General features: G+C 48.7%; 1 protein-coding gene across 1 annotated transcript; it reads left to right on the top strand.

Moving 5' to 3' along the window:
• The first annotated feature begins 10,166 nt into the window (after window positions 1-10,166).
• Window positions 10,167-11,399, top strand: Dhrsx (dehydrogenase/reductase X-linked). The gene has a single exon (XM_038347835.2). The coding sequence runs from the start codon at window positions 10,170-10,172 to the stop codon at window positions 11,175-11,177; it is 1,008 nt and encodes a 335-aa protein (XP_038203763.1). The 5' UTR covers window positions 10,167-10,169; the 3' UTR covers window positions 11,178-11,399.
• The last annotated feature ends 2,054 nt before the right edge of the window (window positions 11,400-13,453 follow it).

Here is a 13,453-nt window from a genome sequence, read left to right as displayed (position 1 = left end):
ACCCACGCCCCCACCAAGGCCACATCCCTAATCTCAAGTCCGGCTCCGCCCCCTAGCAGAGCCACGCCCTGCCACGTCTTCTCTGCTCCCGCGCCTGCGTGGGGCGCGGCTGGTCCACGTCCACCCTCCGCTGTGCTAGACTCGTTTCGGGTCCCACGGGCCCGGTTGGGGCTGGAGAGCCGGGGACTGTCACATCGCGTCCCACAGAATCTTCCACCGCACGCTGAGCGAGGAGCAGTGAGGGCCTTCCTCAGATTGCTTTCAAGAGTTTAGCGTAATGTCTGTGTCTTGATGGCCTTGTCGCAGATGCAGTTTTGTGTAGCCTACGTGGCTATGGCAAAGCTCTGGAAATAGTTTTAGTTCCAAACCCAGCCAAGAACTCGCAAGAGTCTTGCGAGGTGCAGGGTGACTAACGTGACGCCGGAAAAGCTGCCGGTGCCCCTCTCAGGTTCGCTGGTACGGGAGGGACTGACCCTCCCCCGCCCGCCGGGCCTGCCGATGAAGCAATAGGACAGGGGCGCCCTAGCCATGGATGTTCTAGAAGGAAACGTCAGGATCAAGTCTTGAGAAAGAAGCTGATCGCGTGGAGAAGGAATGTGGTTGTTCGGGGCTTGTAATTTTCTGGGCGCCACATGCTTAGTCTGGCCCTGACAAGGTCCAGTAGATTGATGGTTTTCTGGCAAAGGAGACTCAACTGCCAAGAAGGGGGAGCCTGCCACCTTCCCATGGCCTTACCCCTGTCCCATAGCCTTTCCTCCTCGTGTGCTAAGTGGAATCCCTTCTCCAGGGACCTGCCGCTCCGCATAGCCCAGGACATTTCAGCACCTCTCCCAGGGGATTGTCGTTGTTGTTTTTCAGAGACTACTTGGGTTTTTATTTTGTTCTTTTCCTGCACTCAAGGGATCCTCCCACAGGACTCTCCAAGGACTACAATGTCATCGTCGCAGACATTTCCCTGTCCCCCGCCCCTGAGCATTTTTTTAGGACCCACGTATCCCTCAGTCGCTCATACTTGTCTACTTCTTTCTGACCACAGGTAATAAATAGCATCTCCTTCTAACTGACCTAGGCATTGTTTTTCCCAGTCGCACCTACTCAGCTGCGTGTTCCTCCTTTCTCTTTCTACTCTGGAATTAGGAGCAGAGGAGCCTGTTTAAGAATGTTGATGTAGAAAACGATGCCTTGCAGGTGGGTAGGGATAAAAATGCTCTGCCCGGCAGTCAGGTAGAAAAGCAGGAATTATTACACCCAGAATCTTGATCTTCCCCAGCGAATGTTTCTTTTACTTCCAGTTACAACTAGTTTATTCACCTGGACCCCAGACAGCTCTAAACCCTCATTCTGGAAGAGCAAGCCCATTTTCCGTATCCATTGTCCTGTACTGAAGATAAAGCAGAGCTTGCAGGTGAGAGAGAGGACCGCTCTTTCCCGAAGGAGAGCAGGAAAGTTTTCTAACTAAAGAAGCCTGAATTAATATGATTGAGTGTGCTGAGCACCTGGGAAAACAGGCCTAAGATACCCCACCTTAAAATTCTAAAAATAGCACACGTACAATCACTGAGGAGACAGCATGTGTGGAAGAATGCACAAGATGATGTAATACGGCTGTCTTCTGAGCAACAGGATTTCATTTCTCAGCTGTCTGGAAGCTGGAAAATTCAAGATCAAGGCTCTGCAGACTCGGGGGCTGGTGAGGCTCTGCTCAGAGAACATCATCTCAGTGAAGTTTCACATGGCACAAGATGTTCCCAGGCTCCTTGGGGGGGCTCATTTGTAAGGGCACTAAATCTCAATCATGAAGTGAAATCGTCATGATTTAATTGTTTCTTTAAGGCAATCCTATGTGCTTGGAAGCTGGGTTTTCAGCATATCAATGTACAGGTGATATATCAGATCACAACAAGCCTAGATACATCTCAGAACGTTTTCTGGTACCACCACCGTGCTAACAGCCTTCATATGTGCTGTCCAGGGACTTAAAGCCAAGACCCTGCAGAATTATAAGATTAGATGTCCTTCTACTGGTGCCTAGCCCGTGGTCACCAGACAGGCTTTATCCAGCAACTGACTGAAACAGAGACAGAGCCCCACAGACAGACATTAGGCTGAGTTCAGGGAATCCTGCTCAAGAGAGGGAAGAAGGATTGTAGGAGCCAGAGGGGTCAAAGACACCACAAGAAAGCCCTCACAGTCAACTATCCTGGGCTCATAGGGGCTCACAGAGACTAAACTGACAACCAGGGAGTGTGTACAGGTCTAGCCTAGGCCCTCTGCATATACGGAACAGTTGTGTAGCTTGGTCTTCTTATGAGACTCCTAACAGTGGAAGCAGGTGCTGTCTCTGACTCTTCCTGGCTTTTGTGACCTTAATTCTCATACTGGGTTGCCTTGCCCAGCCTTTATACAAGGGGAGGTGCTTAGTTTTACTGCAACTTGATATGCCATGCTTTGTTGATGTCCATGGGAGGCCTGCCCCTTTCTGAACAGAAATGGAGAACTGGATGGGAGGGGGCAGAGGGATAGGGGACCTGGGAGGAAAGGAGAGAGGGGAAACTGCAGTTGGGATATAAATCAATCAATCAGTCAATCAATCAATTAAAAACAACAACAAAAAGTAAATCAACTTCCCCAAACAGGAGATTAGAATGTGGTGGATCTGGATAAATAATTACAATATTCATTGGAATCTTTCAGAAAGAATGTTTTGGTCTTTAAATGACTAGCCAGGCCTAGGGGTGCAGGCACATTGCTGTAGTTACTTAGGAAGATAAGGCAGGAAAACCAAAAGTTCAAAGTCAACCTGGTCTACAAAGTGAGTTCAAAGTTAGCCTGGGAAATTTAGTGGGATCCTGTGTAGAAGGATCTGTCCCACCCAGTCCCACAACCATTCAGTCCCAAAGAAACACACAGAGGCTTATATTAATTATAAACTGTTTGGCCTATTATCTTAGGCTTATTATTAACTAGCTCTTACAACTTAAATTAACCTATAATTCTTGTCTATGTTTAGCCATGTAGCTTGGTACCTTTCTTCAGTGAGGCATCTCATCTTGCATGCTCTGTGTCTAGGTGGTGACCAACTCTCTGCCTTTTCTTTTCCAAGAATTCTCTTAGTTTGGTCACCCCCACCTATACTTCCTGCCTGGCTATTGGTCAATCAACATTTTATTTAATTAATATTAGTGACAAATCTTGACAGTGTACAAGAGCATCATCCCACAGCAATCCTGTCTTAAAATCAAAAGTAAAAAGAGGGATGGAAATGTAGCTTGGTGATAAGAGTGCTTTCCTAGTATGCGAGAAGCCCTGACCTTAATCCATAGTGCTGCAAAACAGATAAATAATACACATAAAAATAAGCAATAAATGTATGCAAAATAATCAAGGACCAGAGTCCTGTCTGAATCTTGAGCAGCTAGCACAGTGTGTTTTGGGAAGGTACCTTAGCATGGCTATGACTAGGTATCTGACAGAAAGGACTTAGCAGGGGAAGAACTGTAGTGATATTTTGTTTGTAATCTAATAAGTAAAGCTTGCTGAAGATCAGAGAAGCAGAACAGCCAACCACTAGCTCTTACCTCTACCTCAAACCAAAAAGTCGATTCTGTCTCCGCGAAACCTAAAGCTACATCCTGCATCTGAGTGCCTGTCTCCTCCCAAGTTCTATTCCTCTCACCACCATCACATCACTCCTGACTCCACTCCCTAGTGCTGGGATTGAAGGCGTGGGATCCCAAGTGCTGGGACCACCTTTATGTGAACTCTGCTCCTCCTGTAGACAGATTCAATCTTGTGTAGCACAGAGAACCATCTGCCTCTGTCTCCTGAGTGCTGGGATTAAAGGTATGTGCCACCACTGCCTGACCTCTATGGCTATCTCTGCACTCTGACCTTCAAGCAAACTTTGCTATATTACAAACAAAATATCACTGCAAAGAACTTCTTTCGGTTCAGTTTCAGAGGGTTTGGTCCATGCTTGCTTGGCCAACATTCTAGACAGAATATCATGTCAGCAGAAGTGTGTGGTAAAGGAACTTCTTCACCTCATGATGGGCAGGGCAGTGAGCTGGGGAGCAGACCAGATAGCGTCTTCAAGGTAGCACCCAGTGAGGCCCCACCTCCTAAAGTTTCTGTAATCTCCCAAAATGTCACCACCAGCTGAGAACTATTAAACCCAGAAGCCTATGTGAGACATTTCATGTTTAAACCATACTAGTAAATTGACACATGAATGCAGTGTAGAATGGGATTTTGATTTATTGTTTTTCAAGAAAGACTGCTGCTTAACATAATTTGTTAGTATTCAAAATTATCAAGAGTTATTAAAATGAGTTCAAAATAAGCTTTGAGAGAATTTTCCTAGAAGAACAGATGCATTCTCAGACAGAATCTGAATTCTGGGGAAGATTCATTCCTGACTCAATTAAAATTTTGTCTTGTGATTTTATTAATATACGACCTTGGGCAGTGATTTGATTTTTTGATGTTGTTGCTTTGCTTGGTTTTTGGGTTTGTTTTGTTGTTTTTGGTTTTTTGTTGTTTGTTTGTTTTTGAGACAGGGTTTCTCTGTGTAGCCCTGGCTGTCCTGAACTCACTATGTAGACCAGGCTGTCCTTGAACTCAGTGATCCGCCTACCTCTGCCTCCTGAGTGCTCAAATTAAAGGCATTCACCACCACCGCCTGGCTATAATTTTTCTTTATTTGGGATAGTGGCTAAGATTACATGAGCTGCCTTGTTCAGTTCCTAAAATAACAGGATGATTGATTTCAATTTCTCATGCCTTTCTCCTTCCAAAAAAACTGTTGCCACCAAACACAACCCTCATTTTTCATGTCGATGATTCAGTCCCCACCCATCCCACTCAAAAGTGAAAACACAGCTCCTTAAATCCACTCACAGCACTACAGCTGTGTGCCTGGCCACCGGCTACCACACACCCGTGGCACCCACACACCCGTGGCACCCACACACCCGTGGCACCCACACACCCGTGGTACCCACACACCTGTGGCACCCACACACCCTGGTTCATTTCAGCTTCTGAGGCCTGCATGATGGCCTTTTTAACATCAGTATCATTCACCCGTTGTTCATTCATAAATTTATCGCGTGCCTGGTCATGGACACTGAGAGCACAGTGGTGGGAGGAAAGGCACACGAAGTCTGCCTAGCCAGCCCTTGACCTGACAGGCTGCCATGACAGCAGTATTCTGTTAACAAGCTGCTGGGGAGTGAGGGAAGTGGGCGAGGGAAAGGTCTTCGTGGGGATGTCAACCTAAATGCACTCCAGGCTACCCAGATGTCTGGTTAGATGTTGCTTCTCATCATGTCTATGAGGATTTCTGCAGCAGACTGGCATTGACTGGCAAACCGAGTAAAGCAGACTCTCCCCTCCCCATAGGCCTAACCCCGTTTGTGAAGGGCCAGGAAGAGGTTCACTTCTGCATGACAGCCAGGGTGGTCTTCTGCCCACTGTGCTTCAGATTCAGGCTTGAATTCGAATCTACCCATCATTCTCCATTGTGCTCTCCCTCCAGCCTCCCTTGGTCTCCTGCAGATGGTACAGCCCTTAACTTCCCCAAATCACATGAGCAATTTCTTATCTGTCTCATTGTGTATGTGTGTGCACATGTATATCTCATTGGTCCTATCTTTCAAACTAATACGAAGGTGAAAAACAACTTCTGTTACTAATATGTGGGATTTTCCATTCACAATAAGCAATTCTCAAACTCTTTAGATACTAACTATATAAGCTTCAATTTAATTTGACTCTACCTGGGGTAAAGGTATACCTGATAGACTATGGGCTTAGTCTCATAGGACCATGCTCATTCCAGACACCCATTTAGTCCTGAGTAGTCTGCACTTTAAAAAAGTTAAATTTACATTAAAGGTATAAGTGTGCAAGTGTGCTGCTTACATGTATGTATGCATACCATGTGCATGCCTTGTGCCAAAGTAAATCAAAATGGGGTGTCACATCCCTTGGGACTAAAGCTGGGGTTATGGATGGTAGTGAGGTACTGGGAATGGAACCAGAGCCTCTGAAGCAGCAGCAAGTGCTCTTAACTGCGGAGCCAATTCCCAGTCCCTCATCTGCATTTCTGAACAATGGCTAGAGATCAGGTTTCCCACAGCCTCTTCCTCAGGTCTCATACATAACTGACCATAATGGCTCACAAGATTCAGTAAGACATTTACATACGCTTATCAATTCATTATAAAAGAATTACAAAAGACTCAGGTGAAGAGGAATATGGGAAAGGCACAGAGCTAACAGACCTCAGCCGCACCCTGCTTGTGTGCTGGCAGCTTACTAAGGAGTGAGACTACAGGAGTAATCCTTCTGATCATTTCCACTTTAGGAACATCCTGTACACTTATGAATAAGACGTTGGTGTGCTGGGCCAAGCCCTGAAAGAGGATGCTTTGGGGCCAGCATTTTGGATGGGCAAAGGAAAGCCTACCCTTGCCCTGCAGCTGCTGTTCTGGGGCCTCAGCCATGACTCCTGGTTCTCAGCAGTATTCCCCTCAAGGAGCCACCTGACTGGGCAATCCTGTCTCGGTACTTTGACTACACCTCATGGAAAGCCCTAAATTACACAACCCTGTAAGCCTGCTCTGGATTTCTGACCCATAGGTATGGTGACACTTTCCAGCCTTAAAGGTAATGTGTCACAAAGCCACAGCTAACATTCAAACAGTCCATGTCAGAGGTCAACATGACAGAAATTCCAGGGCCAACTTCCAAGGTCATGGTACTCAATCTTCATGGATTTTGAGTGATATCCACCACCTGTCTTTGTTTTCTCCCACTTCACTTTGAAATGTGATTTAAAAAGTTATGCGGAAGAATAGTTTGAATGGTTAGCTGGGGACAGCTTGGGTGAGCTATCTGGGAACAGCTTGGCTGAGCTATCTAGGGATAGCTTAGATGGGCTATCTGGGGACAGCCTGAGTGTGTCATCCGGGAACAGCTTGGGTGGGTTGTCTGATTGATGTTCACAGAGGGATATGCAAAGAACAGTTCCAAATTTCTGCACCACTTACATGGCTTAAGGCCTCTGGCGTGGAAACCGAGACAGTCTCTTCACTCAAGCGCTTACCTTTCTAGACTCTGTACATCCATCCTATCAGCGTCTCTGGGAAACAAATCAAGAAATCAACTTGTTTTTATAATCCGCCAGGCCCTGGTATTGATCTTCTGTACTGGAAAACAGCAGTGGGGGAGTGGGTGAATAATATGTAGCTGATTCATATTCAGGTGGTAAAAAATGAAAATAATAATAGCATGAAGTGATCTCAAAAAACAACTGAACCAAAGGAATGAGGCATAGGAAGGAAGAATTTGTTCTGTTTCCATCCAGAGGAAGTTTAAGAACAGGAAACCTATGTTCTGGTGATAAGTCAGGAGACTTCTAGGCTTATTTTAGGGAGGGCCTCTCAGTTTATTAAAAGGAGGAGATGAGGTGATGGAAGGTTTATGAATCTTCACAGATTCATAAATAATCACAGAGGAGACTATGTTTTCAGAATTTACTAGTTAATAAACATATGTTTATTTCAAAAGTTGTATATAAAGACAATGCAAAATAGTGTACAATTCCAAAATCAAAACACATTTTAAAAACTGAGCTTTCAGAACACACGAGTAAAGCAAAGCCACTATTTCCAAGTACATTGAGCAATTGCCCTTGAGAAGGGCAAGCCTCTGGCACCAGAGCGGGGTTCTTCTACCTCACTCTTCTGGCCAAGCAAACGCAGGCTGCACAAGAAGGAGCCCTCGAGGTTAGGAAAGGCCCAGCAGGGTCCAACAGAGGACAATAACCTCAGTGGCCTGCAGAAGTCAGACCGTTCCAGCGTGACTCATTGTCCAGGAATCCCGGGAGGCCACCAGAGGAGGACTTAGGCACAGAATAGAAACTCAAGAGGGAACACATGCGAACAAAGCCCTCCCAGTTTCAGTCTGAGGCAGCTCAAGGGATACCTATGCTGCAGCTGTGACAGAGGGATGGCCATGTGAGCACCAGGGGCCTGGGGAGCGAGTGAAAGCCAGTGTGGTGTTCAGAGAGAAAAGGCCACTGGCTCACAGGCCATGAGCATTCCTAAGCAAGTTAAAGACCTTTCTGCGGTCTCTTGGGTCGGAGAGCCATGCTCCTTCGCAAGCCTTGCCGCTGGCTGGCTAAGTGAAATAACCGTAACTCAGAAAGGGATCTAGTGAGCAAGCTGGGTCTACTTGCTCACTGTTTCCATTTTCCTCACTACTTTCCTTGGTGTCTGCAACTTTCTTATCTCTAAACTCTCCCCTGAAAGAATCCCTTCAAACCCTAACACTCGCTGGCAATCTTGTACCCACACCTTTCCCTGGAGACAACTTGCTGTAGTGGCATTTTATCCGTATTTTAATAAATAAAGACTGCCTTAAGATCAGAAAGTAAAACAGCCCCACTGATCAGTCTTATAGACCAGGCAGTGGTAACACACACCTTTAACCCCAGTAGATGCACTAGTTACCATAGAAACTGGGAGGTACATGCATTTAATCCCAGCCCTAGAGAGAATTATAAAATGGGAGGAGAGAGCTCTCAGATACAGTCTCATTCTAAGATTCCTGGAGGCGGGCTCGCCATTTTGGACTGAGGTTGAGGTAAGAGCTATTGTCTGGCTGTTTTGCTTTTCTGTTCTTCAGGTTGAACTCCAGTATCAGTCTCTGGGTTTTTATTAATCGTGCATCAGCTTGCACATGCCCAGTTGAGTGGCTCTATACCTGCCACCTCCTGCCGACTGAGATCTCCAGTGCTGAGAGCTCCACATGGCAGTCGCTTGGCTCAAGCAGCCTGAAACAAGTGGTTGCCTACAAAGAAGGTCCCCAGCTCCTGGGTCCTATTTTCCCTTTTCCCTGAAGCATTTGCTGACTGTGGAGTCCATTCTCCAGTATTTTTCTGAAAAAGATTCAAAGGATGCCAAACGCTTTAAACTTGCATCTCTGAAATGCCTTCAATCTGCCCCTTCTTGCTTACTAAGAAACCCAGCATGAGGTCATTCCATCTGGGTGGTAAGGGAGGTGGTGAAGTCTGGGCCATTCCTGTCTGTGCTCTCTTTAATCTCTGGGACATCTCAGCATCTTTTCTTCAGCTCCATGGTGCAAAAGTTTCACACAGCATCCAGAAGCAACTTTTAAAATATTTCTCTGAAAATACCTTACCTTTTTTATAGTCTCCTTCTGGAACCTCTGTCTATCGGTGTTGGGCTTTTGAATTCTAGTAACTTCCTTTTTCTATTTCTTAACTTTTAAACTGACTTTCTGGATGGTTTCATTTAATCCTCTAAAATCTTCGGCTACACTTACCATCAGGAAGTAATGTGTTCATCTCTGCACGGCTTTGTACCACGCCTTCCCGCCCCCATCTCTGCTTACCCACGTGAAGCTATTAACCAGAGGTGTTCACGTGTTTGTTCCTAAGAATTTTGTTTTCTGCTCCCAGCCCAGCTGCTGCTTTTCACGTGTTTGTTTAGATCCATCAGGATCTATACATTCAGCGTGCATGGCTGATGTCTCATGCCTGTCTGCTCACATTTAAAAGCAAAAGCTATGCACGGCAACACCTGCCTGTAATATCAGCTCTCAAGAAGCAGATGACGTTTACGATCAGCCTAGGCTCCAGAGCAAGACCACGCCTCAAAATAAACAAACTGGGCGGTGGAGGAGGCACGTTCCTTTAATCCCAGCCTTTGAGAGGCTGAGGCGGGTGGATCTCTGTGAGTCTGAGGGACTTCTGGACTTCTAAGAGAGGCTCCAGAGCTATACAGAGAAACCCTGTCTCAAAAAAAAAAAAAAAAAACCCAAAAAGTCAAATAGACAAAGGAAAAGAGGCTGGAACACAGTCCCGAGAGAGAGTTGGACAGTTTCACTGCTTCAGATTCCTCCGGCTTGGCTTGCAGGCAGCGTCCCCTGCGGGGCTCAGCTGCCCTACCCAAGGATGTAAAAGTTCAGCAGCTGGAGATTCTCGCTCCTCCCCCCTCCCCCCCGTCCGCCCGCCCCCCCCCGTCAGCCCCCCGTCCGCCCCCCTCCCCCGCTCCCTCTCTGTCTCCGAGCACGCCATGGGCGGGGACCCCGGGCTCACCGATCGGAGGTCAGAGGCCGAGGGGGCGGAGCCGGTCGCCATGTTGACGCTCCGCGCGCTGCGGGCCACCGTCCTGGTCTACGCGGTGGGCGCCGCCGTGTTGTTGGCGCAGCTGCTGCGCCGCCTGCGCGGGGGCTTCCGGGAGCCGGCGCTGCCCGCACAGCCCGACCGCGTGGCCATCGTGACGGGCGGCACCGACGGCATCGGGCTGGCCACGGCGCGGCGGCTGGCCCGGCTGGGCATGCGCGTGGTCATAGCCGGGAACAACGCGGCGAAGGCGAACGACGTCGTCTCCCGGATCCGCGAGGAGACGAAGAACGACAAGGTGCACTTCCTGTTCTGCGACCTGGCCTCCCTCCGCTCCGTCCGGAAGTTCGCCCGCGACTTCCTGTCGCGCGGCTTCCCGCTGCACGTGCTGGTCAACAACGCCGGCGTCATGATGGTGCCCCCCGGCCGCACCGAGGATGGCTTCGAGCGCCACTTCGGCGTCAACTTCCTGGGCCACTTCCTGCTGACGCACCTGCTGCTGGGCGCGCTGACGTCGGCGGGGTCGCCGGGTCAGAGGTCCAGGGTCGTCACCGTGGCGTCGGCCACGCACTACGTGGGGGAGCTGGACCCGGCGGACCCGCAGGACCGGAAGTCGCCCTACTCGGCGCACGCGGCCTACGCGCGGAGCAAGCTGGCGCTCGTCCTGTTCTCGCAGCGGCTGCAGAGGCTGCTGGCGGCGCGCGGCGACCCCGTGACCGCCAACCTAGTCGACCCGGGCGTCGTGGATACGGCGCTCTTCCGCCACGTGTGGTGGGGCACGCGGGCCGTGCAGCGGGCGCTCGGCTGGCTGCTCTTCAAGACCCCCGACGAGGGCGCCTGGACTTCTGTCTACGCCGCCGCCGCCCCAGAGTTGGAAGGGGTCGGCGGCCGCTACCTCTACAACGAGGCCGAGACGGAGCCGCTGGGCCTTGCGCGGGACGTGGAGCTGCAGGCGCGGCTGTGGGCGGAGAGCTGCCGGCTGGCAGGGATCCCCCAAGGGACGGGCTTCGGTGTGGAGTAGGCCCGCGCCCGCCATGGCACCACGGACTCTGCACCAAGCACCTACATGGACCTGATGCTGTGGGCGTGTGACATCATCGCCCGCTGCCTCTCCCCCCAGGCTCCCATGGGGCCCCCAGGCAGATTGTGGGGCACCATAAAGGACTGCACCAAGAAAAAATAATGATTCAGCTGCTAATTGATTTCTTTCACAGACATGCAATAAATCTCTTACTCAACCCTTGCTCTGACATCTCTGTTCTCCCTTGTTTCAGACCATCAGGCTTCCTAGTTCTAGCTGTGGTTTCAACTTTGCCTGGTAACGTTGGTTTTAGAACTAACCCACCTCTTCATTTCTCGAATTCCCCATAGTTTCATACCTATCCTTATGACCACATGCCTTGTTAGCGGTATACAATCACTTTACTGTCACCCTGTGTAATCTTGGGAGAAATGGTCGTGAACATGAATTCACACTGCAGTTGTTAATCTTGACCTCATCTCTTTCCCATCTGTGTTTCCTGTTGAATCTGGGCTAGGCTGAGGTGAGGACTCTGACACTCAGTCCAGTCTGCTGGCCAGTGTAAACCCTGACACAGGTTAGGAGCTCTCTGAGCATGGACACCCGAATCTAGGTCAGTGGTGTTTATCGAACACTCACCAGGCTTTGTGTTCCTCCGAAACGTTTTACATCTCCCCATTTGTCTGCTTCTTATTCCTTTGGGGAATACATAGGGCTGTTCCTAGTTTGAGTTTCAAAAGCCTACATCTTCAGTAAAACTAAAAATCCTCACAACAAAGAAAACACCCTGGTCAAACAGTATAATAACTTTGTTAAGCAAACCATGCCTCTAAAAGCAGATTGACCTGAAAGATGGCCTACACTTATCCCTCAAGAAAGCAAAGCCTTATGGAAAAAAGCCCATCAGCTAGTGTTGGGAGCATTTTACAAACTGGGGATAGACCCAGGGCCATGTCTGTACAGGGTTCCAGCATTCCTGCTGGGTCACCGCAGTTTCTTCTCTTTAGACTGGGTTGGGAACAAAAGCTTTCCTTTGCAGTCGTGAAGGACCCAGAGAAAGACAGGACTCAAGGGAATAACCTATAGGTTATGAGGGGACAGAAAGTGCCGGTGCTGGGGTTCATCATGAACAAATGATCCCTCACCCCAACCTGGGTGCTTTGGCACTTCATAAGCTTCTTGATGCCAATGCACAATCCTAAGAAATCCTCAAATTCCCTAAGGTTAACTTTCATCACCCACCTAAAATGGAAATTTAGAATTCAAGCATTTGGTTATAAACATCATATTTCCTCAATCTCTTGATCAATCCTTTCATCTTACTCTTCTGTTTTGAGACAGGGTCTCACTATGTAGCTCAGGCCAGCCTGGAATTCACTATACAGACCAGGCTAGCCTCAGACTCTCAACCGCATGGTGATCCTTCTGCCTCTCTCTCCCTAGTGCTGGATTACAGATTTGAGCTATCATACCCAGCCTCAATTTCACATACATTATGCAATATGGTGATTCTGATCACTAAATAGCCATTTTAAAATCCGCATATATTTAGTTGACGAGATGGCCTTCTTAGGTTTCTGTTGCTGTGAAGACACACTATGACCGTGGCAAGTCTTAAAGGGAGAACATTTCAATGGGGCTGGCTTACAGTCCAGAGGCTTAGTTCATTATTGCATGGCAGGAAGCATGGTGGTGTGCAGGCAGACATGGTACTGGAGAAAGGAGCTGAGATTTCTACATCCGGATGGGCGGACAGCAGGAAGTGAAAGCCACACTGGCCAGGCTTGAGCTTCTGAAACCTCCAAGTCCCCTAGTGAAGCACTTCCTCCAACAAGGCCGCACCTCCTAATAGGGCTACTCCCTATGGGCCTATGAGGGCCATGCATATTCAAACCACCACAAAGGCTTAGTAGGTAAAGGTGCTTATTGCCAACTTTGACAATCTGAGCTTGGTCCCTGGATCTCACAGGTAAGAATTGATTCCCACACTTGGCCATCTTACCTCCATACTTGGTTGACATGGTATGTTAGGGTTCTCTAGAGTCACAGTGCTTATAGAATGAAATCCCGTGTGTGTGTGTGTGTGTGTGTGTGTGTGTGTGTGTGTGTGTGTGTGTGTGCCTGCGCATGCATGCGTGCGCGCTTGGGGCTGATTTATGGGAATGACTTACAGGCTGCAGTCCGACAATGGTTAGCTGTGAATGGAAAGTCTAGTAGTTGCTGGGTGTCTCAGCTGGTCTTCTGCACACGCTGGAATCCAGTGAAGGAGACTGAAG

This window comes from Arvicola amphibius, chromosome 11 (genome assembly GCF_903992535.2).
Source record: "Arvicola amphibius chromosome 11, mArvAmp1.2, whole genome shotgun sequence".
Taxonomy (NCBI): Eukaryota; Metazoa; Chordata; class Mammalia; order Rodentia; family Cricetidae; genus Arvicola; species Arvicola amphibius.
This window is presented reverse-complemented; position numbering and strand designations above follow the sequence as displayed.

Excerpts from the sequence above, each read along its gene's own strand:
- Dhrsx (XM_038347835.2), top strand. The coding sequence starts at position 10,170 with ATGTTGACGCTCCGCGCGCTGCGGGCCACCGTCCTGGTCTACGCGGTG.